This window comes from Camelus bactrianus, chromosome 4, assembly GCF_048773025.1.
Source record: "Camelus bactrianus isolate YW-2024 breed Bactrian camel chromosome 4, ASM4877302v1, whole genome shotgun sequence".
NCBI classification, from domain to species: domain Eukaryota; kingdom Metazoa; phylum Chordata; class Mammalia; order Artiodactyla; family Camelidae; genus Camelus; species Camelus bactrianus.
In genome coordinates this window covers 50,113,786-50,140,832 of record NC_133542.1, presented here as the reverse complement: position 1 = coordinate 50,140,832, position 27,047 = coordinate 50,113,786, and the positions used below count along the sequence as shown (strand labels likewise).

The 27,047-nt window shown below is 36.2% G+C and overlaps 1 protein-coding gene across 13 annotated transcripts in view; it reads right to left on the bottom strand.

Moving 5' to 3' along the window:
- Positions 1–27,047, bottom strand: part of INVS (inversin) — a 122,552-nt gene that overhangs the window by 50,233 nt on the left and 45,272 nt on the right. For 8 of the 13 annotated variants that reach the window (XR_006724245.2, XR_006724247.2, XR_006724246.2 and 5 more), the window contains 2 exons: positions 6,577–6,750; positions 3,006–3,173 (listed from right to left, as the gene is read on the bottom strand). Coding sequence is in view for 9 of the 13 variants with exons in the window: in XM_010952941.3 (XP_010951243.2) it covers positions 3,006–3,173; positions 6,577–6,750 (342 nt within the window). In the remaining 4 variants the exon portion in view is untranslated. Of the gene's footprint in view, positions 1–3,005; positions 3,174–6,576; positions 6,751–9,618; positions 9,680–27,047 lie in introns of those variants that run through there. The other 5 variants (XM_045515241.2, XM_010952943.3, XM_074361903.1 and 2 more) reach the window with 3 other exon arrangements.

The following is a 27,047-nucleotide window of genomic DNA, read 5'->3' as shown; positions in this document are numbered from 1 at the left end:
ATACTTTTGAACTTTTTATTTCAACACTATACATCTGGGTGTCTATGTTGATACTAGTTCATGTATTAAACCACAATTTAGTTATCCATTCTGCTACTGAGGGACATTTAAGTTATTTACATTTTTTCCACTATTAACAATAACGCTGCAGTGAACACACTTCTTTATATGCCCCCTTATGGCACATGTGTGAGATCTGTCTCTAGCCCAGAGACCTACATAGGGAAATTGCTGGGTTGATGGCTATCTGCATCTTCGACTAGGTATTGTCAGACTGCTCTCCAAATGGTTGTACTAATTAACACACCCATGACAATGTGTAAAAGTTTTTATTTCCCCCACATGCTGGCACAAATTAACCACTTAGTATTCTCAAACTCACATTTTCCCCCTTATAGGTATGAAAAGCATTTCATTGATGCTTTAATTTGTATTTCTTTTATGAATGAGGTTGAGATTTTTTATCATATGTTTATTAGCTATTGGGTTTAAATTGACAGTTGACAACATTTGTTCATTTTTCTATTGCATCTTTGTAGCAGATATGATACACTGCTTAGGTTCCCCTTCAAGACTAAAGGACTTACTTCCCCAGCTGCTGCACGTGCTGCCAGCAGATGACCCTCAACTGTCAGCCTCCTGAATTGCTTCAGCTAAAGAGAGTTACCTCACCCAGCATCAGGTCCCTTCTCAGATGAGGTCATATCCAAAGCCAAGCCCTCTTGCCCCCATTTGAGAACTCTGAAGGGCCACCCCAGATTTAGAGCTGTCTATGTAGTTAGCCTAGTTTCCAAAAAGTGTAGGAAAGGTATTATAAACGCCTCAGGAAAAGAAGTAGAATATTACCATAGTGATATTCTAGGCCCTTGAGTCTCCCAAGAACTAAGATGTATTAAAAAAAAAAAAAAAAAAAAGAAGAAAGAAGAAGGAGGAGGAGGAGGGGGAGGAGGAGGAGAAGAAGAAGAAGAAGAAGAAAAAAGCCAAGTTTGTGAGGAAATAAGATATTATGAGTAAGAATCATCCTCCAAGGACTTCAGATCTTGGAATTAACACATAAAGAACATAAAATAACTATCTATGAAACAGGTAGAAATTAGAATGAAGTAAAAGGTGAGCAAGGAAGAAAAACTATCAAAATGACCTGACAGATCTGAAAAAGAACCAAATAAAACTTAGAGGTGAAAATATAATCACTAATATTAAAGACTCAGTGAATAGGGTAAACAAGAGATTGCACTCAGCTGAAGAAAGGCTTGGTAAACTGGAAAGCAGATCACGTATAATTACCCAGAACGTAGTAGAGAGAAACAAGATGGTAGAAATGTGAAAGAGAGATTAAGAGACATGGAGAGTAAAATGGAAAGGTCTAAAATACGTATTATTGGAGACCCTATAGGTAGGAGTAGAGAGAATGAAAGAGAGGCAATATTTAAAGAGACAATGGCTATATAGTTTTCAAAACTGAGATGTAATCATCAGAATGTGTATGAAACAGGATTAAAAAAGACACAGCTAGACACACTGCAGTAAAGCTGTAGAATGCCATACAGAGTATTTAAAAGCAGCCTGAGAGAAAAGAGATCATCTATAAAGGAATGACAATGAGACCAAACACAGACTCTTCAGGAAGAACAATGAAAGACAGAAAGCAGCAAAACAGCAGTCTGAGAGAGCTGAGAAGAGAAACTACCTAGAATTGTGCATACAAGAAAACTATATATTCAAGAGCACAGTAAAATGCAGACATTCTTAACAAGTAAAATCAGGGAGTTCACCAGATCCTTTAGATCTACACTAAAGGAAGTTCTAAGAATTGTATTTTAGGAGGTAAGATAATAACTTTAGAAGAAAAATTTGAGATTCACGAAGAAATGCAGAGCAAAGAAATCAGTTAACATGCAAGTAGAAATAAATTATCATTGTATAAATAAAATAATATCTTTAAAAGTCTAATTTGTGTGTTATAAGCAAATAGGACTAAACATTAGATTACTATAGCATACAAGTTGAAATTTAGGAAGGAGTGACTAGAAAACCTCAAAAAAATCTACTGATAAATACTCAAGATTACTAAGAAAGTATAGAAAGTTGGTTAGATATATAATTAATGGACAAAACTATCAGTTGCATTCTATACACCTGCAACAACCAGTTAAATATACACCTTAGATATGCTAAAAGAATAAGTTCAAAGCAGTATTATTTCTAAATAGCAAACAAAAAAACGTTCCAAATGTCAGTCAGTAACAGAATGAATAATGTGTGGTTTATTCGTGACATGGAATACCATATAGAAGTAAAAAGTAATATATTACAGCTACATACAGCAACATAGATAAAATCACCAGCATAATATTGAGCAAGAGAAAAGCATGTTGCAAAATACACACAATATGATTCTATGTATATAAAATTCAAAAACATTAAAACTAAACCATATATTCTTTAGGGATACAATATATGTGGCAGAACTACAGTAAAAATCAGTCGAATGATAAACACAAAATTGAGGCTAGTGGCCACCTCTGAGAAAGGAGAGAGTGGAATGGTACTGGGAAGTACCCAGGGAACCTCAAAGGCAATGGTAATGCACGTGGCTCCTCAACTCAGTGATGAGAACATGAGTATTTGTTGTCTCCTTATTCTTTGTATCTTACATGTATTATATAACTATTCACTTATATCTACTTGTTATTTAATAAGAACAAGTCTAAAACAAAGTTGGATGTGATAAATATAAATTCATAAAAGTAGTTGATGGGGGACAGGAATGAGCATGGTACAGGGGGAGAGGATGCATTTGATAACCTGCACATAGGAAACATCTGTGTGGTCTTAAACAGTAGTATTAAAATGTCCTATTTCTTGGGTGATGAGTTCACATGTTTGTTGTATTCTTTTGCTTCATAATTTGTATGTCATATATATGATTTGCAAAAATTGTATATTTCATAATACAGTTTTTTTGAAAGGCCATCCAGGTCTAGCAGCACCACTGTACCCACCAGAATGCATCGCACTGTATGAACAGCACTTGGATCTTTGTGATTGGCCGCCCAGTGAAGTGGGATCTTGCCTTCGACATCAGGAATTCCAATGTTGGAATCATGTTTGATGAGCAGCTTCACATGCTCAGGGTTATTATAGTAGGCACTCCAATGCAGAGCTGTTTGCTGCAAAATTGAGAAATTCTCAAAATAACAACAATAACAACAGTAATGGTGACAAAACAACAAACTTTTCCCAAGCTTTTATTCCGTGACAGGTACTGTTGTAGGAGTTTTACATGTTTTATCTCACGTAATCATCATGACAACTCTGGGGGATGAGTACTCTTGAATTTGCATGTGATTGATGAGGAAACTGAGCATGAGGAGGACTAGCAATCTGCTCAAGGGTGTAAAGGTAGTAAGTGGCTGAACAGAGATTTTAACCCAGGCGTCTGACACTGGAATCTGACGTCTTAATCATGGCAGGGATTTAGGTCATCAAGTACTAATAAATGACAAAATACTAAGAAAGGGAAAAGCAGCCCAATAACTTATGAATAATTATCAACAAAGTAAGTGATGAACTTGATAACTGCACCAGGCACCTTAAGAATTTGAGAGGTTTTAAATTTCAGTATCTACCAGAAAAGATTCATGTATAGGAAATCATGGATCTGGAATCCATTTCTTATACCAAAGGATACATTTTAAATTTAACTATAATTTTATGGATAAATTGTTAGACCTAGTTACTGATGTTAAGATAGATTCTGAAAATACAGCAACACTTGCTTTATTTTAGATAAAAGTTAAAAATGAACATCCTGAATTTGTTGATGTTGTTTTAAAATCTCTTCTGCCATTCTCATGTCATACTGGTTTCCCTATTAGGAGAATTATTAAGAAAACACATAAAAACTATTTAGATATATATTATCCCTTGCAAATAGCATTGTCATCAATACGGTCTAGAATTAGATCACTTAACAGCAGGAACCAAGCTCATTTGTCACATTACAAACTTTAAATGTTGACATACGTGGTATTCATTCAAAGTGTACTTATAGGCATCTAACATAAAGAGTTACTATTGTTTAGTGACAACTGCAGAACAAAAATGGTCACAAATATCACAGCAATTAATTGCCTATAACCACAATTTCAGTAAACCACAATTACAGTTTCTGTAATTCTTTTCCTTTTCTATGTTACATTTGTTCTGAATATACTTACTGAAATATGTTATGTCTGTTGAACCTAAGAGTAAAAACTTTAGGATTGTATTTTTTTTTACATCTTTGTTTTTTATTTTTCAAGTAATTTTTTTTTTTACCTGTGGTAAAACGTACATAACATAAAATTTACCATTTTGACTGCTTTTAAGTCTAGAGTTCAGTGGCGTTAATTCACACTGTTGAGCAACCATCAGCAACATTCATCTCTAGAATTTTTTCATCTTCCCAAACTGAAACTCCACACCCATTTAACAAAAACTCCCAAGTCCCACCTCCTCCCAGCCCCCTGGCAACCACCATTCTAAATTCTGTCTCTATGAATTTGGCTATTCTAAGTAACCCATAAATGGAATCATACAATAGTTGTCCTTTTGTGTCTGACTTATTTCACTTGGCATAATGTCCTCAAAGTTTATCCACGTTGTATCATGTGTCAGAATTCCATTCCTTTTTAAGGCTGAATAATATTCCACTGCATGGATATGCTGCATTTTGTTTATCTAGTTGTCATCAATAGACATCTGGGTTGTTTCAAATTTTGGGGTATTGTGAGTAATGCTGCTATGAACATAGATGTACAAATATCTGTTTGCATTCCTGATTTCAATTCTTTTGCGTATATAACCAGAAGATTTACTATATCATATAGTAGTTCTATGTTAAATTTTTTGAAGAATCACCACACTCTTTTCCACAGTGGCTGCACCACTTTACATTCCTACCACCAGTGCACAAGGGTTCAAATCTCTCCACATCCTCACCAACACTTGTTATTTTCATTTTTTGTGTTAATAACTATCCTAAAGGGTATGAAGTGCTATCTCATTGTGGTTTTTGATTTGTGTTTCCCTAATGATTCGTGATATTGAGTATCTTTTCATGTGCTTATTGGCCATTTGTGTATCTTCTTTGAAGAAATGTCTGTTCAAATTCTTTGTCCATTTTTTAACTGGGTTGTTTGGCTTTTTATTGTTTATTTCTAATGTCTTTTATAAGATTATTTGTCTGTGACAAAGTAGAAATTAAAAAATATAACAACAATGGATCCTGCGCCTCAGATGATTTGAGACTCATTGCTTAGGTTTTTGTCTTTATTCTTCGTGTCTGCCTGGACTATGCAGATCCACTTTCCATCTGTCTAAATGAATAACCTCCCTACTCTGTTCAAGAATATACAGGGACTGGAAGACAGCAGGAAGTTCACAGAATATACTGGGGAAGACATGAAGTCCAAAGATGGTTATAGCTCCTTAAGTGATTAATGGGTCTTTGTGGATTGATCAAAGTGCTTTTTTTAGTGAAATATTAGCACTCTAAATGCTGTGAGTTAGGAATAATATTAATTTACAATAGTTGTAAAATAAAATTAAAGTTAATTTCAGAATTCTGGGGTATGTGAGTGACTACAGTAAGCGAAATCTAAAAATTACATAAAGAACAGAGAATGAAAACATGACTGAATATAAACCCAGTGAATCAATCATAAGAGTTTTAATTACATGGGAGTGCTAGAGTCAGCAAGACTCTATGATTAAGTGCCTGATAAAAAGGAAGAGGATGATTGCATTTGTCCAACTAAAGACCGTATTTTTTTCCTAGAAAGAATGATCAGAGCATTGATCAAAACAATGACCAGTGTATATAATATGTTAAAATTCAAGAGCAGGGAAGATAATGGACCCTAGTAACAATGCCAGAGCAGATGTTAGAATTAAAATGAAACAAATAATAACAACTTTACAGCTAATATTTATTGAGAGCATACTATGCACTGGTCATTGTGCTAAATACATGACATGTATCGTCTTAGTTTATCAACAACCCTATTACCCCCTTTTCACATATGAGAAAACTGAGGCATAGAGGAGTTAAGTAATTTGCCCAAGCACATAGAAAAAGCAGTGGCTTCCACACTGAAACCCAAGAAAAATGGTGCCAAATCCCAGGCCATTAAAAGCACTGTGCACTTAGAACATTACCCAGGGCATTTGGCCACCACAAATCTCACCACTTAGAGCAACTGTCACGACTAGCAGTCAAATACTGAGTTTTGGAGTTAGGCAGAACTGGGTTTGAATTCTAGTCCTGTCACTTGGCTCTTGGTCAGAACTTTAATCTTCTTGAGCTTCAGTTTCCCCATATGTAAGAAGCTGATACTACCCACCACGCATAGTTGCTAAGAGGATAAAATGACAGAATTTAAGTGAAATGCTTTACTGGGGTGTATGGAGACTTGGCATTGTTCCACCACGCATGAGTGGTGATCTAGGCCTTTTTCCTTGAGGTTTCACATCGTAAAAGGACGCATTTGCTTTCTGCTTTATTTGCCTTTGACTTTGACAGTCCATTACCTTGTTTTTATCTTGTGTATCTACTTCTCCCGGTGCCATAAACTTCAGCAGAAGCGCCAAACACTTAGGGCTCTTGTGCCGGGTGGTCAAGTGTAAAGGAGTCATTTCTTCCAGATCCTTCTGCATCCAGTTTGCTCTGCGAGTAAGTAAGAGTTTCATGAAACGATAATTTCCCTAAATGAAAAACAAAAGACAATAAGAAGAAATTTAGCTTGAAGCCAAAAATTTTTTTTTAATTTTAAAATGTTTTAAGTATTTTAATTACTTTGCTAGAGTAATAACATTCAGATAAATTATAAAAGGAAAAATACTTACAATTCTACAACTCTATCAATTGTCTTATTTTTTCATGCTTCCTTCCAACCACTTTCTATATGCATACAGTTTACTTAGTGTCTGGTCAATATTTCACTGTGTTAAGGCAAGATAGTTTATTTAACTATTCTATTACTGCCTGCAGTATTTTCTTTATAGCATATGCTACAATGAACATGATTTTTCATAGTTTTTTTTCCATGGAATAAATTATCAGGAACCAAATTACTGGGTCAAAAGAGTTTGTATATTTTATGGTTTTTGGTGTATTTTCCAAATCGCTATCTAGTAACAACAATGTATGAATGTATTAGTTGCAGCACAATCTGACCTGTATAGCACATATTATTTATATTTAAAGTATAACAACTTTGTGAAATAAACAGAGATTTTATACCTCAAATTATAGGTGAGGGAAGTGAGATTCAAAAGGGTTAAATGTTTTGTTCAAAGTCCTCTGGTTAATTAGGAAAAGGTGATTAGGTTTCTTGATGAGAGCTATTTATAGGTACAACTTAGGTAGAAGCAGCTTCCTCAAAGTTTGGGTCCCAGACTTTTATGGTCACATAAACACCAACCCAGAAGTCCCTGTAGGCCACTCACTTGTAGGCAATGCTCTCCACATCAGTTAAACCCTTCAGTCTGGCAGAATCAACCCATTTGGAGAAAGAAGTTTAGCTACAAGCGTTAGAGCAATACATTGTGGGGATTCAGGTCAACCGTTACAGAGTATGTCTGTGTGAGCTTTGAAACTCTCGAAAAATAGTTCTTTCGAGCTCTTTCCTGGGATCTAGTTCCATATTTCCAATTCTGGTTGGATCCTTCATTATGCTGGGTACCAGAGATATTTCAAAATTAACATGAACAAACTGCATTGCATGATCAAGTTCTCTGCCTACTTCATGCCTATTTCCTCTCCCTACTCGAAGCAGAGTGGCAGGTAGGGTTTCCTGTCTTTTTCATTTTCTGAGACCCTCTACATCCTTAATGTTGTTGGAAATGTGACCTTTAAGTATTATAATTATAATGGACTAATGTTCTACTATCAAGGGCTATCACTATTAGTAAGGAAGTCATTTGCTAACTGAGCAGGTGCCCCACTGTGATGAATGTGAGGATCTAAGGCAAAGGGGATTAGCTAGAGTAACAGTGAGGTGTAGAAGGATGAATAAGACTTGTCTGCTTGCCTACAGGGGCAGAGACAAGATTTAACTCAGCTCCATGGTTGGGACAGGGATAAGGAAGAACACAGCTAGCAAAAGGGCTGGTAAGATGCACAAACTTGGAACTGACTGAAAACAAATGGATGCAGCTCAGTTATTTCCTTTCAGAGAGGCTTACCTTGACCACGCTAAGTAGAACCTATTCTGTTCTCCTTTATTGTAGTACTCTTTCATTTCCTTCACAGTACTCTCTCCAGTTTGTAGTTACATATATATTTGTTCATTTCCCTTCACTGAGATCTCCCTCAAAGGCAGTTAGCATCATAAAGGCAGAGATTATGTTTTATTGACCACTGTGCTCGGCGTGGTTCCCAGCACAGAATTAGGTGCTTAATAAAAATTACTTGAAGAATTGAGTGAATAAGAGGAAATAAAATATCTACCTTACATTTTTGTTTTTATTTAAAAATACTTATTTATAGTTGCTAAATTAGATCACAACAGTTAAGAATCTTAATTCTCAAATATCTGGTATTTGGTTACTCTTACTTTTGAATGTTTCATTTATCTAAGTTTCATTCATAGTGGACATCATTTATCTGGATTTTCTCATTTCACCCAAAGCCAGTTTTTGAGAAGGTGCTAAAATTTCCTCAAGAGGGCACCCTGCTCTAAATCTCTTGCCATCTTTTCTTTGAAAAAAGGAAATAAAAAATTCCTGGAAAAACAAATCTATGTGATACTTCATACAAAAAAAAAATAAGGTTTGACCTTTCTGAGCATAACATTTCAAATATTACAGAATAATTCATCATGACCTTTTAAAGATATTCAATCAGATAATCATTGTGATTTTGAGATCTAGAGGAAGAGGGAAGGAGAAGAAGGAAACTAGAAATATGTTATAGACACAGTGCTTGGTATATTTAAATTTTACATCATTCTGGGGATTCTACCTACACAAAACATGATACATCTCAGTAATAATTACTCATTCATTCAACAAACATACATTGAGCCTTGTTATAAAGTAGGCAATAGTGAAATGTTTGCACTTTACTTATTAGAAAGGTCTTTCACATAGATTTCATCTTTGCTCCTCAGAGGTACCGTGGAAATTTCTTACATATTAAATAAAGTATCTTCCTATGCCTCTATTTCCTCATCGGTAAAATAGTCATAACAATAGCACCCAAGATTACTGTGCAATATGAAATGATAAAGATAATATTTGTAAAGCACCTTAGAACAGTACACGAAGCAAATGCTCTGTGTTTGTTAATTTTATTACGAGCAGTTTTCCAATGTGGAGGAGGCAACAAAACATATATGGTCAAGTGGAAAGAAGAATGGCCCATGACAGAGTGCATGGAGATAGAAAGATCTGACTGAACACAGTATACAGAGTTCAGCTAGTGATTAAGGAGAGAATCAAGGATAGGGATAGGAAAAAGTAAAGAGCTGGAATGTTATAAATCACGGTTTTTCTGATTTTTTTTTTTTTACACTGAGAAAGATACCTAGACCTACAGAAGATGGTGATAAAGTACCAAAAAGAACATACCCAATGGGAATTTAGCTGGTACCCTGGGGAGGGGTCAGCTGCATGATCAGGCCAGCTTCTCCTATTCCAAAGGACAGAGACACATCAGATATCATGTATGAATGCTGGGACTAGAAACAATATAATCCATTTAGACCATGGTCAACCTCCTCGGTCTCATGAACAACCATTTACTAAATGCCCAGTGTATGGAAAATCATTTCTGAGAATGAACAAGGGGACAGACAACTCTTAGAGCTAAAATCAGGAGCGTATTTCTAGCATCATTGGAAAAGAGGAAAATACTAGTTTGAGGCAGCAAGCTAATCTGATAACCCCCTGAAGACTGTATGACCCTGGGGACCCACATTATAGGCTGTTTTGATTTCCATAAAGCCCCTTCAATACAAAAGAAAACCAACAAAATGTCTAAACATTCCTCACTATTGCTTGAAATTAGTACTTCTTAAGTTTTCAGGTTTATTTTTATTTTTATCTTTTAATGGCAGTATTGGGGATTGAACCCAGGACCTTGTGCATGCTAAGCATGCCCTCTACCACTAAGTTATACCCATCTGTTTGAGCAGGCAGATAGCTAGATATGAGCAGAGAAAGGGGGACACAGACCAAATGGCAGGAATTGGGCAGAAAGGAGGGGCACAAGCCAAATGCAGGAAACCACACATCATGTAAGCAGCAGGGGTCCCTGGGCAGAGAACGAAAAGCAGGAACCTTTGGGCTGATAAGAGATCATGCTTCTTGGGGTGACAAGTGGCCTGGGGAAGAACAAAGAAAGGTGAGAAAAGGCAGGAATTTCCAGTGTCTGAATGTAACCTTTTGCTCATTATGCCCTCATTTCAATAAAATTAGCTTTGCAGATCAGAAGTACCCATCATGCACCGACGCCATGACACTTCTGATCCAGACTAAATAAGGACAAAAATCCCTCCTCCCTTTGGGAAGGTGGAGTTGGGATGATAATCAGGAAATATGACCCCAAGTCCTTCCTTCCTCAATGAATATTCCGCCCATTCATTTTTACACCCTATGTAACTAACTTGCCAAAGAAACACAGGGCAGCCGCTCACCTGAGCCTGCAGGCTCTCCCCTTGAGAGTGTACTATCCATCCTTTAATAAATCCTTACTTTATCTTTTTTAACCACTATGTCTTATCTCTGAATTCTTTCTGGGACAGGTCAAGAACCTGGAACACCAGTTGCATCTATAGGCAACACATCCACCTGGGTTTATTCTTATAACATAAATACTTTTGGAAGGATTTGGAAGTTAATAATTCAGTAACATCTCTTAGGGACACACAGAACCTGATCCAGAGGTGGTCTATTTTGGATCTGCTTTTTAAATTTCTGACTGCATAGGAAATAGTATAAGAGTAAAACAGATAACAGATCAAAAGAGTGCATATTCTTAAGAAAACTCTGGTGGTAAGTGAACAGAAGTGAGAGCTAAAGGAACAAAAACGTCCTGATTTCATTACTAAAAGTACATTAACTCTTATACGATGAGGTGTATTATGCCACTGAAATGTGAAAATATTTTCTAACGTCTTAGAAACATGGAATAAGATGTTGTTTTCTGGTTTTTGGTTTTTTGTTGTTGTTGCTGATGTTACTAGGTACTCATAATCCTCATCTTCATCTTCCTGTAATTATTAGCACCAAGAGCTTTTCTTGTTTGTAATGTAAATGATTATGACATTTGGATTTTCCCCAAATACATGAAAAGGAGTGCAATATCTGAAAGGGTAAAAGAGAATGGAAAAGCTCTCTGACCTGAAGAACAGCACTTGAAATGAATCTAGGAAGCAAATCAACTCAAAATGCCACTTTTAAGCTCATATTTTTGTCTGTGCAATTCTCTAAGATGAACTTCTTTTTTAAGGAAGAGTCATTTAATCTTAATAACAATGATATGGAAGTTTTGTGTGAAATACTTTGATTTTTTTTTTTTTGCCCGCGTTCCAATACTTTGATATTTTGCTTTAGATTTTTTTCATTTTTAAGAAATAAAATGTAACACATGTGGTTAATACTCCCTTTGGGCCCTCCCCCAGTTCTATTACCTTCTCTCCCTCTTTGGAGTCTACTATCCTGAACTTGGTAGTTATCATTCCAATGAATGTTTTAATACATTTTATTTCTTACAAATACATGGATCCATAAGCGACACAGTATTATTTTACATGTTTTCAATTTTTATATAAGCAGCCCTACATGAATCACTCGCCACCTTTTACTCAAAGCAATATTTTTGGGATATATTCAAGTTGCTTTGGTTTATACATTTTCATTGGAGAAAGCCGTATGAAAATATAACCTTTATTCTCAAAGGGAATATTTAGCATGTTTCTCATTTTTCATTGTTACAAACAATATTGTAATGAATTTTTTTGAGCACACCTTCTCATAAATGTGCTAGTTTCTGAAGCTGCTGGGCTGAGATTGTTCTCACAAGTAATTACTCCCAACTTACATTCCCACCAGTAATGTCTGAGAACTCTTGTTTCCCTACATCCTCTCCACACTTGGTTTTGTCAGACTTGCTAACTTTTGCCAACATAATGGGTATACAATTGTGTTTTGCCAGGGATTTAAGTTTCATTTCCCTTATTGAGGTGGAATGTCTTTGTTTGTTTATTGGCTATTTGTTTCCTTTTCTGTGAAGAGCTTTTCTGTGTTGTTTACTCATTTCCCAACTGAGCTATTTGTCTTCTTCTTACTGATCTGCAGGAGTTATTTACATATTCTGGATACTAAGTCTTGGCTTGTTTTGCAAGTATTTTCTCTCCTTGTGTGGCTTTTCTTTTTGCTTTGTTTACACTCTTCCACTAGGAATTAATTCATGATCTGAATGATGATACTGTTAGCTGTCTTAGCATTAGATTTCTTCATATATTTTGTTTGCCAGCTCATCTTAAAGAGAAGACTGTTTGCTGCTATTTTTTGTTTGTTTTGTTTTTCCCTTTTTCTCTTTGCTCACCCTTATAGTTGCTAACACCCTGCTCCTGGTCCATTATAAGAATCTGTTCTTGTAATGATCTTCTGCAGCCCCGTGTCTAGTGATTCTAGGGGTATCGCAGTTACTGTCACTGAGCCAGTGGGTAGCTTCCTGGTCCTGAGGCTTTACCTTTGTCCTGCTCCTGCCACTTCTTTAAAACAGCTTCCTCTAAAGCTGTAGTTTCAAATTAAAACAAGGAATCCCCGAAATTCTAAGTATTTTCTTGGCTTTATTGGGAATATGACTACTTTTCACTGTCTCAATGGGAAAAAAAAAAAGAGAGTATCTTCTTTACTAGACACATTTTTCCAAAACCAATACTTTGGGATCTACATGTTTCCTGATTAATCTCTTGGCATTCTTAGTTCTGTCTGTGTCCTCAGCACCTATATTTACTCTCATAGTTGTTGGGGAGAAAACAACTGTTCACCAAGTATTCACTGTATTTTTTGTTAGTTTATAGGTTTGTGTATAATTTTGTCCTGGAAATATGATAACTATATGTATAACAGCACAAATAAATGTAAAGTAGGCATTCAGCCATATTTCATTCTGAATCCTAACCATATCATATACCAAAAGATACATTATTTAAAACTGAAATGAAAATAATAGAAACATGATTTGTTATTATTAATTTTAATGATATCCATATAATTATATATTTATAAACTCTCAAAGCATTTACAATATTAATTTTTTAAAAAAAGCACTATCCTTAGGAAGTATATAGGTCATAGATATCAATAATCTCATTATACCAAACTTTCCTGTAATGGCTGCAGACACAAATGAGTCTTAGAAATACCACAACGGTGTTGGGAGAGGTAGACCGCCATGGGCCCTGAGTGTCCCTGCATGTTCTTACTAGGTATGCCAAGAATGCAAAGCTTTGACTTCTCTTTACTTGGGCCATTTCTCAGAGTTGGGTTTGTAGCAAGCAATCTTGAGGGACATTAATGTCCTCTAGGACATTAGACAAAGAGCAGTCTTGCTGACTACTTACTAAAGTCTGGAGATGCCCCCAATTTAGCAGTCCTCAGATGCCATGTAAACACAGTGTGTGCTCAGTGTCCATCTGGGTTCTCTGCATTGCCTCCTGGTTCGTGGGGGCAAGGTTAACTGATTGAAAAATGCAAGTGCACATGTTCTTTGCTGTGCCATCAGTAAGAAAACTTTTTTTTTTTGGCTCTGATGATAGTCTTTTGTCTTCTGCCAGTACCCATTAGCTTGTAATAAGTTAGCATATACAAAGAAAAAAGTAGGGTATACTAAATCCATGATCTGACAGTACAGGAAATGAGGAGGGGATGCTGACAGAGATACAGTTTTCTTGAAGAGTAAGGACAAGGGCCCTGCAGGTCAGGTTCGGAGATGAGAAGATTCCATGTGATCACACCCAAATGATGGGCAAGCTGGGGGCAGTAAGGGACCCCACTAGCCTATCTGTTAATGACTGAATGATGAGGAGTAGGATTAAAACAAACTGCCCAGTTGGTGCCATGATCTTTGCTCACCTTCCTCTGGGCAAGCAGAGGAAGGGATGATAGCATGACAATGGAGCAGCAAGCTGAACAGCAATGCGGTTGTGGCTGCTGAGCCAAGGAATCTCCAAAGTGGAAATAAATGGTGAGAGCAATGGGGACCTTGCTATTTAACAAAGAACTTTCAGTGGACTGGAAACATTAGAGGTTCCTTTGGTTGAGACACGAGTGAGCAGCTGCTCAAAAGTGAAAATGAATGCAAAGCCTTGCCTAATAGCAAAGAGTCAACTCTCCATGTGCCTGATCCCTGCTGTAGCCTGCTTTGTCTGGCAATGAAGACAAAGCACTGGGTGTAGAGGTGGCCACTGTCTGAAGCAAAGTTGCTGGCTTAATGGTGCCCTCGAGGTTCCCCTGAGTGCCTTGGCTTGGTTTACTGATGATTTGGCTAAGTTAAAACCTGATGTTGTCCATTGGGAGGCAATCCAACCACAACTGGCAGGCAGTCCAACCTCAGTGCCAACTCTGGAAGACTGACTGTGGTAAGGGCAGGTCAGTGGGCTGAAGTGAAAGCCATAATCCTTACCTTAGACAATATTCTTAAATTTAGGACATGTTTTTTCTAACTCATGGGATGTTGGCAATATTCCAGTCACCTGATCTGCCACTTGGAAGACTACAGATTAAAGACACCCCTCTTTGGGGCTACAAACTATGGAAACAAACTGTGGCCGCCAATTGAATAGTCTGGGTCAGTCATGTAAATCCCACAGTAAGGGCCTGTTCTCTTATGTGACCAACTGGAATCAGGTTGCTGAATAAGCCTGCATTGCCCAGGTCATTGGCCATTTGCCCCCTGGATCCATTACCATACTAAACATGGCAATGAATCCATCACCATAGGCTGGGCTCAAAGTAAAAGGTATGTGTTTGATGTGAAAGTTACCACTGCATACCACACTTGTTTGTTCTTCTTAGTTGGCCTACTTTTTTTATGATGAAGGAAGCCACATTAACAGGGCATTGCCCCTGCCCATTCTAGGGGAGGACTTTTGACCAACCCTTCTCTGGGCCACCGTATGCCTCACCACTGCAGACATTTTTTAGGTTACAGTGTTTCAGGTTACTGTCTTATTAGCCTACACCAGCCACAGCACTGAGGCCCTTGAAAATACGGTGTTTTATATATTTGGGTTTCCATACCATCTGACTATGATGTGTCTTTTGTCACAAAGACCCTCCAAAAATGGGCCAAGAGTTAAGGTATTTGATGGACATTCTATGCCCCCTACTGTCCTCCGGAATCTGAAATAAGAGCCAGCAAGGCCTCCTTGAAAATAAACTCAAAAAGATGTCTGACTCTACCACAGTTACCTCCTCCTGGTTCATATACCGAAGTGAGGTAGTTTGGTTACTGAATATGGCCACCCTCAGAAAGAGTTCATCTCCTCTTGGCAGCTGCCTGGGAAATAATCAGGACAAAAGGAGCAGGGGATCATTGAAAATTTGGGATTCTGCTCTGTCCATTTCTGGTTATGATGCTTCTTTCTTTCCCCTAAGAGTAATTCCAGGCTGGGCTTCTTTGTCTACCCTCTGGGTGGCAGCCCAGTCAAAAGGGAGCTCAGAGATTCAAACTTAATTCTGGTTCAGCCACCTGGATTTGTTTGTCAGTTGACATGGTCCTAGATCATAAATACCCACAATGACCACTTGATTGAGTACACTGCTCCCAAAGTCCTCCTGTAATGCCCATGTAGGCCCAGGTAGGAGATATAATGGGTCTTTGTAAATCTGTCCTATATGCACCTACCCTTCTAGATGAAAGGTATGGGTGCAAATAGGAGATGATTGGAGAAAGGGTAAAAAGTTCTAGCTATTAGGATGGAACACACTGATTTTTGTGGCCAAGGAGGGAATTCAACAACTTGAGCACCTGGGAAGGTCCTACTGCATAGCACAGGTAACTACAGTCAATATCTTGTATTAGCCTGTAATGAAAAAGGGTATGTATACCTGAATCACTATGCTGCACCGCGGAAACTAACACAGCATTGTAAATCAACTATACTTCAAAGAAAAATTTGCATTGCTTTCCCCAGTCACAGATATTCTAAATGGAAATAAGAGGACAGATTGTGCAATATGGAAGAGGACTCCTGAATGGGTACAGAATGGAGACTGGTGTCAACAACTCAAAAGATAGAAGAAAAAATTGGATTAGGGATGAAGATTTTGAGTTCTGGTTTTTGGTTTTTTTTAAACATGTGGAGTCTGGGGTGTCTAAGGGAAATCTATATAGAGATGTCTAGCAAAAAGAAAACCAGAAAAGAATATATATATGGATCTGAAGATTGGAGGAGATGGCTAGATTCAAGACACAGGGTTATGAATCATCTATATTAATAGCTGTTTCAACTGTTTTCTCCAAAGACATAATTTCTGGCATAACAACATTGCAAATCAACTATACTTCAATTTAAAAAAAGCTGCATTGCTTTTCCCAGTCATAGACATTTTCCTTCTTTCTTTAAATTTCTGATTTCAAACCTAAATACTATATTTTACAGCTAACATCTCTAACTACTCAACAACTATGATGGTGACCACATCATTAACCTGCCATCTTAAGCAAGTCTGAAAAAAATTTAAAAAAAAAAAAAGGTATTTGACAATTCTCTAAGCAAAAGCTAAGAATGGTACTTCAAAGACAAAATAGGAGCTCTATTTGTTGTTTTTCAAGTTTAAGATGTTCGTCCATCTGGCAGAGCAGCTAGACAATACATTCATTAGCCAAGAACATCTCTCTGGCTTGAGACAGATTCTGGCTCTCAAAGAGGATTGAACTGAAGGGAAGGAAACATCTTTAGTTGCTCTGTGGCTGAACTCTTCTAATACTTCTCTTCAATGCCTCCTTCAAGCCTTGGCTCCATCCACTAACTTGGTTTCCATAGGAATAGACAGAACTATCAAGTGGCACATAGTCAAACAGCACAACAGAAAGAGAAAATGTTACTGTCAAAAAAAAAAAAAAGTAGACAGACTTCTCTCTGAGAAAAGAAACTATGGAAAACTATTGACTCTGAGACTTCCTTACCCAATGCCGGATTTTTCATGTGCTTTTCCTGTCTGATATAGCCTAGTTTTTAAGATTATTATGAAAATTAATCCATTCAGTGGAGAACATTTCATATAAAAAATAAATATTAAAAAGTTATAAAGTGCTGTGATGCTTATTTCCACAAGTATAATTCTGTTGTGCTTGTGAGTTGCCCTCATTTATTCAGAGTGGTGCTTTAAGTTGGCACAACCTTTTGGGATGATTATGAAATGTATTTTGTTTCCCATAATTGATATTTTATTTATAGGAAAACATTTCATCTCTTTAAAAATTAAAAAAAAATTTATTGAAGTATAGTTGATTTACAATATTGTGTTAATTTCTGGTGTACAGCAGAGTGATTCAGATATATATATATATATATATCTACACACACACATATACTTTTTCATATTCTTTTCCATTATTTCATCTTAAATCAGTAATTCTCAAACTCTAGCATGCATCAGGATCTCTGGCGGGCTGGAAAATGCAGATTGCTAAGGCATTCCCTTTAGATATTTTCATTCACTAGCTCTGGTGTGGGGTCCAAGAATTTACATTTCAAACAAGTTTCTGGGAGATGCTGGTGCTGCTAGGTCCAAGAGTTCACATTTTGAGAATCATTGTTTAAACAAAGAACCTATGAGTTCTCAATCCAAAGAGCTTAAAACACACACACACACACACACACACACACACACACACAAAAGCCTGTTCCGCCCCCAATCAATGAAATCAGAATTTCTGAGACTTTGAAATTAATATTTCCTAAATGCGTCTGCAGTTGATTCGAAAATGGTATCAAGATTGAGACATGCTGACCTAATTCAGTGACTCATTCAACATTCAACAGTTATTTACTATGTAATTACTCTGAATCAGACACTATGCTAAGGGTTTTGGAAGCTTTAAAAACAATTAAAATACAAATGTACACTCATTATGCGCTACAGTGCAGTACAGGCAAGGAGGGGTAAGTGCAAAAAAAACACAAAAATACACCAGGCAGGTTGCATGAGGATGAACTTTCAGCCCTTTGTGGTGAGGGGAAAAGGTTAGATCAGGAAAGACTCCATGAGGAAGACGGCAGTTGAGCTGGGTCTTGATTTGGGATCACCAATATTTTAGCACCTCTCCATGTCACCATTTTCCTGCCCCCTCCCCATTTCATTATTACGGACAACAGATATTTCCTAAATTTCATGTAAAGTGCTATACAAAGATAGCCTTGAGTCTTATCCCCACCTATTCCAATCAGTTTGCACCTGTAAGTTCCGCCTCCTAAATTTTTGACATTAGTGAAGTTATATATATCAAGTCTCTAGGCATCCACTCTTTACCTGGCCCAGTTATTCCCACACTATCCCTCACTTTGGCCATTACAGTTAGTGAAGCCATTTGCAAATGTTACTGACTACTGTAATACAATGAATGAGATCAGCCCTATGTAAGGACCAGCGGTCAAAACTCTGAAGAGGAGTCTAACCTAGCCTTGAGGGGCCAGTAAAGGCTTCTTGGAGAAAACAGTGCCTGTGCTGCCTTTAAAGCCAGGTGAAATGGGAAGGAAGCTGACTGTACAAGGGCATTGTGAGTGGAGAATGAGGGCAAGGAAGAGGTGATTCGAATAAAAGCTTTAAATAGTACATCTGAGGGTAGAGTAGAACGGGAGACACACAAAGCTGAAGCCAAAAAGGTAAGCAAGGGCTAGGTGATGAAATTTGCCAGACTAACAAGTCTGAACTTTTTCCTTAGAGTTTCTGAAGCAGTACTGAAGGATTCAAGTAAGGCAGTGACATGAGAGGGTCTCAGCCAGCTCATCCTTGCATCTGAAGGCAAGTCACTGATTTTCTCCCAGCCTCAGTTTCCTCCCACAAGAAAAATAAGGAGGTTGGATTATGATCTAAAGGCTCATCCAGCTGAATGTTCATTGACTCTATGATTCTAAGACACAGAAGACTCAGTCTTTATAACTACTTCAAAATTAAACTTTTTTATTACAGCTGGCTCAACAATAACCTAGATTTCTAATGATTTCCATTTTTCCTAACCACAGGGTAATCGTTTTTGAGTCTATTTCCTTTCTCCTGATACAAAAATTCATTTTTCTAACATAATGAGGTTCAAGCTTTATGGGAGCCAGAAATGCTACCTCATGGGGAGGCAGCATGGTATAATTAAATGAGACAGTATTTTGGAACCAATCAGATCTGAGTACTTCATTGGCTATATTAACTGCAAGCATGTTACTTCCCAAAGCCTCAGATTTCCCATTGGTTAAAAAAAACCTATAGTGACTGGTTCACAGAAAGGGCTCAATAATTGCTAGTTTCTTTCTCAGAGACCATGATGGTTCTCTTCTCATCATAAAAGCAGTCTTTGCAAACAAAACATTTTTTATTTGACCATGTTTGTTTCAGAGACCAAAAAAATTGGAAAGTATTTGCTCCTAGTGTTCTCACTGATGTCTGTTATAATCTGCCTGGCCTATTCTCCTCACTGACCCTGACAAGGCTTCTGAGTTTCATGGCAAGCCGTTACTTAAAAAAATCATGTTTTAATATTAAATTCAGAAGCTAAATCCAAACAAATCTTGTTTACCATCTGGTTCCAAGCAGCCCAAGTCTTGTGGTAGGCTCCATCTTTAGTTTTCCAACAATGTACCTTACTTTTATTGATCCTAACATGCAGTTAAAAAAAAATCAATTCATCTACTCAGCTAAGATATGTGCCTTTGGGGAAACTGTTTCAAGCAACTGATTGAATCCATTTGTTGGCTTCTTTGCTTTAGTTCCATACTATGGATGGGATTTCTTAGACAGTGAAGAGGACAAATGGCAAATAAATGTGTAAATAAATTCAATTAAACTCAGAAACCCTTAATGAACCCCATGCGGGCTATGCATTAAAGGTTTCAATTAAATGTTGAGCACTAACTAGTAATGTGACTTGGTAACTACTACCCACTTTCAGAATGGTAGCCAAGGTCCTCATAGTGGTGATGCTTGAATTCAAACATGAATCTTCTAGTCTCAAATCTAGCCATCTTTAAAAAATCAAGTCACAAACCACCTCCATGTACAAATCAATCCCCGAACCCTGTACTGCTCCTCAGCTTTCTTTCACTGTTCTAGGACCTTTTCTCTTTGAAGCTAAGGAGGCAACTGAGTTGGTTAAAAAAAAAAAAAAAAAAAAAAAAAAAAATCCTACAGTTTGGTAGTTACACTGGGGAAGAAGGATTTGCAGATCAAAGGCTATTTTTAGTTGTGCCATTTGGTAACTCATCCTAGGGTAGGTGTCCTGTTTGCCACAGCTATGTTTTTATTCTAATCTAACAGTTCTAAATTCATCACAATTCTCAAATCAACATTTCAGTATCTCCCTCAAGCTCACTGTGAACCAATGAGAAATAAACAAACAAAATAAAACGAACTTTAGAAAGTCATTCAAAAATTATGAATTATATATTTTACCTGTATTGAAAAATTTGGAAAATTATTGAAAATTGGGAAAATAAGAAAAAAGATCACCTACAATTCCATTACCCTAAGCCTAACATAAGCTTTGTTGGCATTTTGGTACAATCTCTACCATTCCTTTTTAGCTTTTTTGTTTAACGTGAGAGGTGATTTTTATAGTTTCCATCAGACTATACATCTAATTTCATATCTGGAATAAGCAGTGATTTTAAGAATAGCTTTTACTATAATAATAACTGACCCAGGTGGGAATGGTCAGGCGATGTTAACACTAGTGGGTGAAAGTTTGAGGAGTAACAGGATATTTACGCAGTTTTAACTTAGCTCTCCATAAAATACTTATTAATCACAAAAGGAAAAAAAAGTAAGGTTACAGTGGAGCAATCTGACAGGTGTCAATTTATCCAAATGATTAAAGTTAACATCACCAGTAAGAGTACAAATGACATCATGTGCTTTCTGATATGGTGCACTAAGAACACAACATCACTCCTATGGTATTCTCACCAAAAAAGCATAACCTGAATTATGAGGAAACATCAAACAAATCCAAAATTAAAGACAATATAGCTAGCCTATACTCTTAGAAAATAATGTCTGAGGAAAGACTGAGGATCTTTTGAAGATTAATGAAGACTAAAAAGACATCATAATTGAATGAAATGCCCAATCCTGGATGTTCTTTTATATAGATGACATTGTTGGGACAGTTGGCAAAATCTAAATAAGGTTTATGGATTGGATAATAGTATTTACGTTAATTGCCTGATTTTAATAATTGACCTGTGGTTATATAAGAGAATGCTTTTTTTTTTTTTTTTTTTGAGAATGTCCTTTTACTTTATTTTTTTTAAATAGGAAATACGCCCTAAACATTTGGGTGCAAAGGAACATCACATCTGCAACTTACTCCAGATGGTTCGGAAGACAATGTCTCATGCTCACATATACTGAGAGAGAAGGATAGAAGGATGAAGTACACACATTTGGGGAATCTGGCTGAAGGGCATATCAGAATTCTTTGCATTATTCTTGCAACTTTTCTGTAAATGTGAAATTACGTCAAAATACAAAGTTAGAAGAAAAAAGAAAAAGCTTAACTTTTATTATAAATGTAATAACATATTCATTAAAGATTTCAAAAATAGAGAAAAATATAAAGAAGAAAACAATGAGCAGCCTGCATCTGACAAACCTGAAGAAACCACGGCTTACATTTTGATATACTTTCTTCCTATCTCTTACCTACAGGGAATGTTTCTTATCCTCAGATTACATTTAAATTTTGAAAAGTTCCATAATCACACCTTAGTTAATATTCACAATATCCCTGTTGTGAAAGCCAGAAGGAGACCCAAATTCAAAAAGATTAAACTATGAGTTTATTTTAGGAAGACTATTAGTTTATATCATAACAAAAAAATAATTTCACTAAGTAACCAGTTGACTATAATTCACAAACTGGCTGAGATTTAGTTTCCTATAAAATGATAAGTTTGGAGATGATTTCTAGGATTCTTTCTAACAGTAAAATGCTACAATTTTAACCTCTTCTATTATCACCAACATTTTATTTTTGTACACAGAAACTGTAGTGCCTAGCACAGTGCCTTATGTACAGTAGGCACTAAATAAGTATTTTCTGAATGAATAACAAATGCATTACAAATTATAAAATGGATAGTTATATTACAGAGGTTATGAAGATAAAATCATACATAAAAGTACTTTGTAAAGTATAACATAATTATAATTGATTGTTATTACTGATGATTTGGAATAGAAACAATATAAAACAAATTGTTCATTCTGAAATAGAGATTAAAAAGTTAAGATACGCCACCTTTTTTAAAAAAAAGAGATATCACCTTTTTGTAGGAATCTAAGAAATTTACTATGAAGTTTATTTCTATATTACTCTTGTTTCGAGTATAATTCACCTTATTCTCATCAATAACCAATTTAACTGACTGTTTACAGACAGATGGAGAGACAAATGACAAATGAGTACTCCCCAGGTTTGTGGCATGGACATAAAAAGTGAATTTATTTTTCAAATACCTTTTATAGCCACAGCCTTGCAAGTAGAAGATATCTTATCTGGTTTACTATTGATCCAAATGACAAGGCTGAGCATCAGATTAAGGATATGTCAGAAACCTGAAAGAAGGCTACCAACAGATGCAGCAGGATGGTAGCGTCTTTCAAAATGATCTATTAAGGCTACAGTGTTTATAAAGGCAGTTGAGAAAACACAGCACAATATACAGGGTTGCATCAAGTAACCAGCACAGCACCCATAAAAACCTCTGATACTTAATGTGAACCCCACACACCATTTATAGTACCTGTTTATTTCCAGCAATAAAAACTATTTACAGATTTTTTATGCTAAAACAAAAGACACAGGGCTTTTTCTTCACCCTATATCCCTTTCCTATTATCACAGTTTCCTTCTCAACAAATGCTAGTATTTCTAAGAGATAATCTGCTTTAAGACAATGGGAGATACTATCTAATTTAAATTGACTGCCAATCAGAAAGATCAAGCGCAATTCAAGAATTTAATTCTAAGATATCTTCTTTGGTGATAGTGAAATATGCTTAACTAAGTATGGTAATGACTAAAAAAATACCATGCCAAAATGGAGTCCTGAAAAGTAAAAATTCTGACTGTTTCTTATTTATAGTACAATATTTAGTGGGGAAAAAAAAAAAAAACAACAACAACATCTTGGGGATAAAATACCAAGCATGCTAAAAAAAAAAAAAATATATATATATAAACAAAAGAAGAAACCTGATCAGAGGTGGGAAAACCCGTCTTTTGTGATCACCTTGGGATTAGCACTTCTTTAAGGGAAGATCCATTACTTTCTAGACTAGGATGAACTGAAGAATTTTGTGAGAATCATGGGAATAGAAAAAGCTTCAGAAAATTCCCCTTTCAGATGGCTTTAGACAGACTTACACTGTTTTTTCAAAACCCAGAGTGCTCTAACAATTTCAAGGGACCAACATTTGACATTGTTATAGGCTAAAGGGATAGACAGCTACAGACTAAAACTATTTAAAACACCAGCAAACTACTTAACTTTTTAGTTTGCCTTCTTAGCTAGCATGTGACATTTCACAGCAATAATAAAATCTGTTTTTATTTACCATCAGCTTAAATAGTAGCAAATATAAATTTAAATAGATTCCCATTTAGCTCTAACTAGTTCCCTAAACATGAGCATATCGTTATCGATCATCAACTTTGTGAATGTAAGGCATTGTTTTTATTTTTATTTTTTTAATTTTAGGGGGGTAATTAGGTTTTTATTTATTTATTTATAATAGAGGTACTAGGGACTGAACCCAGGACCTCATGCATGCTAGGCATGTACTCTGCCACTGAGTTATACCTTCCCCTCAAGGCATTGTTTTTATTTTTATTTATTTATTTATTCTTTATCTATAATTTTTTTTTATTGTGGTAAAATACATATAACATCAGTCTTGCCATTTTAACCATTTTAAGTGTACGATTCCATGGTATTAATTAGATTCACAATGTTGTGCAACCATTCCTACTATCTATTTCTAAAACTTTTCATCCCCCCCAAAACAGAAACTCTGTGCCCATTAAAGCAATAATTCACCTCCCTCTCTGCAGAGCCCCTGGTAACCTCTGGTTTACTTACTGCCTCTATGATTTGCTTATTCTAGATATTTTATGTAAGTGGACCCCTACAATAATTGCTCATTTGTAACTGGCTTATTTTATCCTAACATAATGTATTCAAGGTTCAACCATGTTTCAGAATTTCATTCCTTCTAACAGCTAAATATAAGGCATTGTTTTTACATGTGATGAGTAAGACAACTTTCTGGGCCTCAGTTTCTTCAACTGTGAAATAAAGGAATTAAGTTAAGTTATAAACTAGTTTTTACCAAAGTGTTCTACATATCACCAGTTCTTTAAGATGCTATTAGTTTATGCTTTTTTAAAAAAGTATTGAGATCAAATGATTATTAAAAAATCCTGGATAAAAAAAATACACAGGTTTATTTACTGTGTGACTTTTCAGAGCCTTTAAGATGCTAATATGCACTGTGAATTTCCCAGAAGGAGTATGCAGTATTTCCCAAACTTACATGACCAGGTGACCCATTTTTCACACATTTCATGAGAATTCCGTCCCAAGGAAGAAGCTTTAGGAAACGTCATACATAATGATTTTCAAGGTCTTTTTAAGCTTTTCTAATTTTTACTTTTTTTAAATAAGATACACAGAGCAGCTTAATAACTACCCTTAGTTTTCTTGGATATATTATGCTTCAAAAAAAAAACTCACAAAGTCAAGGAAAGAGTTACTTGAGATTATCATTATCAACAACAAAAATCAAGCTACTGGGTAAAGGATAATATAAAACATTGAGAATAAATGCCAGAAAATGTGGCAAGAAACAAAATTTCAAAAAAATCACCAAAAAAACCCCAAAATGCTTGAGGCAGAGATTCTTTCCAATGAAGCCTCCTTTCAATCTGCTTTATCAGAAGTAACCAATACGTTCTTCACAATGGCTCACCAAAGATGCTAAGCATCAAGTATATACTGCACTTTGTTTTAAACCTTAGAAGATAAATTTGTCTGTAAGTATGGTGAAGTAGCTATCTTACTATCCCAATATGCCTTGCCTTCACCCTCTTCAAGCCCATCACATTACTTTCATGTTCAAACTCCCAATCACATCCTTAACCCTCCTCTGCCAACGGATAAAAGATATTGCTCTGGTTAGAAGAGGTGGCAGTAAACAGGGTTGTAAAGCTCAGAGCTTCCAAGTGCAGTCATGCACATCTTAAGAGGATTTCTGGTAGCCCATAATAAATCTAGTTAGTCCAAGAAGACTAAATTTATGAATGACTCTTCTCAACAACAGAGCCAAGTTCAAGAATGACTCTGGTGACTTAATAGTGAAATAGTCAATGGAAAGGGCAAACTTTGGACATGCAGCAAGTTCTTCAATTCTGAAGGCCACCAAAATAAGTAAGCAATGTCTATGCATGCTACTGTATGAAACTGAAAGGTTTAAGCTGTAGACAAGTAATACAGGGAAAGAAAGGATGGGGAAAAAAGAGAAAGAAAGAAAGGAAGTAGAATAGGAAAGCAGAAAGAAAAGAATTAGGATTAGATAGAAAAGAAAGAAATTTGTATGACAGGAAATTAATTCATCTCTCATTCTCTTCTGTAATCAACTCTCTCAACGTTTCTCAAAAAAAAAATGCTATGGTCATTTCTGCTGTTCAGTCTTTGCTCATTCTATTCTCTGACTGAAACTCTATCACTCATTCCCATTCCTTGTCTAAGTTTGATCATTTCATTAAGGCTCACTTTAAATTTCAATTCCTCCATGTATTAGGATGTTCAGTACAGGAAATAGCTATATGAAGTATTTTAGGCAGGAAGGATTTTTAATACAAGGATTTATGTGTCTATAAAATAATCAAAAGGACTCTGGCTAGGCTTTAAGGAATGAGTCCCCAAACAATGCAAAGCTACCATTGTGACTTCAGTATTAAGTTCAACGCACATCTGTAGCTGCATCAGGGAACTCGGGGGGAAAAAGCTGCTGTAATAACTGCCTCTCAATACCTAGGAGGAAGAACACTAGAAACTAGAATGTTCCATAAAAGATTCCCCTGAAGATTGCTCCCACCTGAGAAGCACTTAACCGCCTGACTTTCTTATAAAGGAACCCTCAGCATACTGACACTGCCTTGTAAGAAAAATACCCTCTTCAAGTATAAGCCGATTCTCCTTATCTTGGGCCTAAGGCCCTTGTAGCTAGTATCACAGTGTATATCTCTAATATCTTCCTCCTCCAATCAAACCTAACTCAATTCCATTGGATAACTGTTCAAAGTATTAATAAATTGCTAATTATTAATGCCTTTGCAGACCACATCTTTCCAATTTAGTGTAAAAGAGTTTTTAAGTCCAAGACTTCCAAGGTAATTCTAGTATTCAGCCTTATATCTTGTGGGATGAAAAATTTTAAATCTGTTATAGAAATTTAAGCCTATAATCAGCATGTGGTTGAGATTTCTTTTTTCCTTTGCAGATAGAAAGAAGGATGAAAGGACTTGGGGGAAAGATAGACACAATTCTGTTATTTCTGAAATTACTCTCAAAGCTCCACCTAAGGTAAATTTGGTTTGTCCTTGGACTTGATTGGAAGTGACTCTCCACAGTGTTTCTACGTGCCTAGTTACTAGGACTATCTTTTCAAAGATATCTGAATAGTAAGTGGCCTTAGAAACTAGAGGCAGTATCTCCCTGCAGGTTAGAGGATGAATCTGTTTGCTGACCAGGATAATAAATATAATG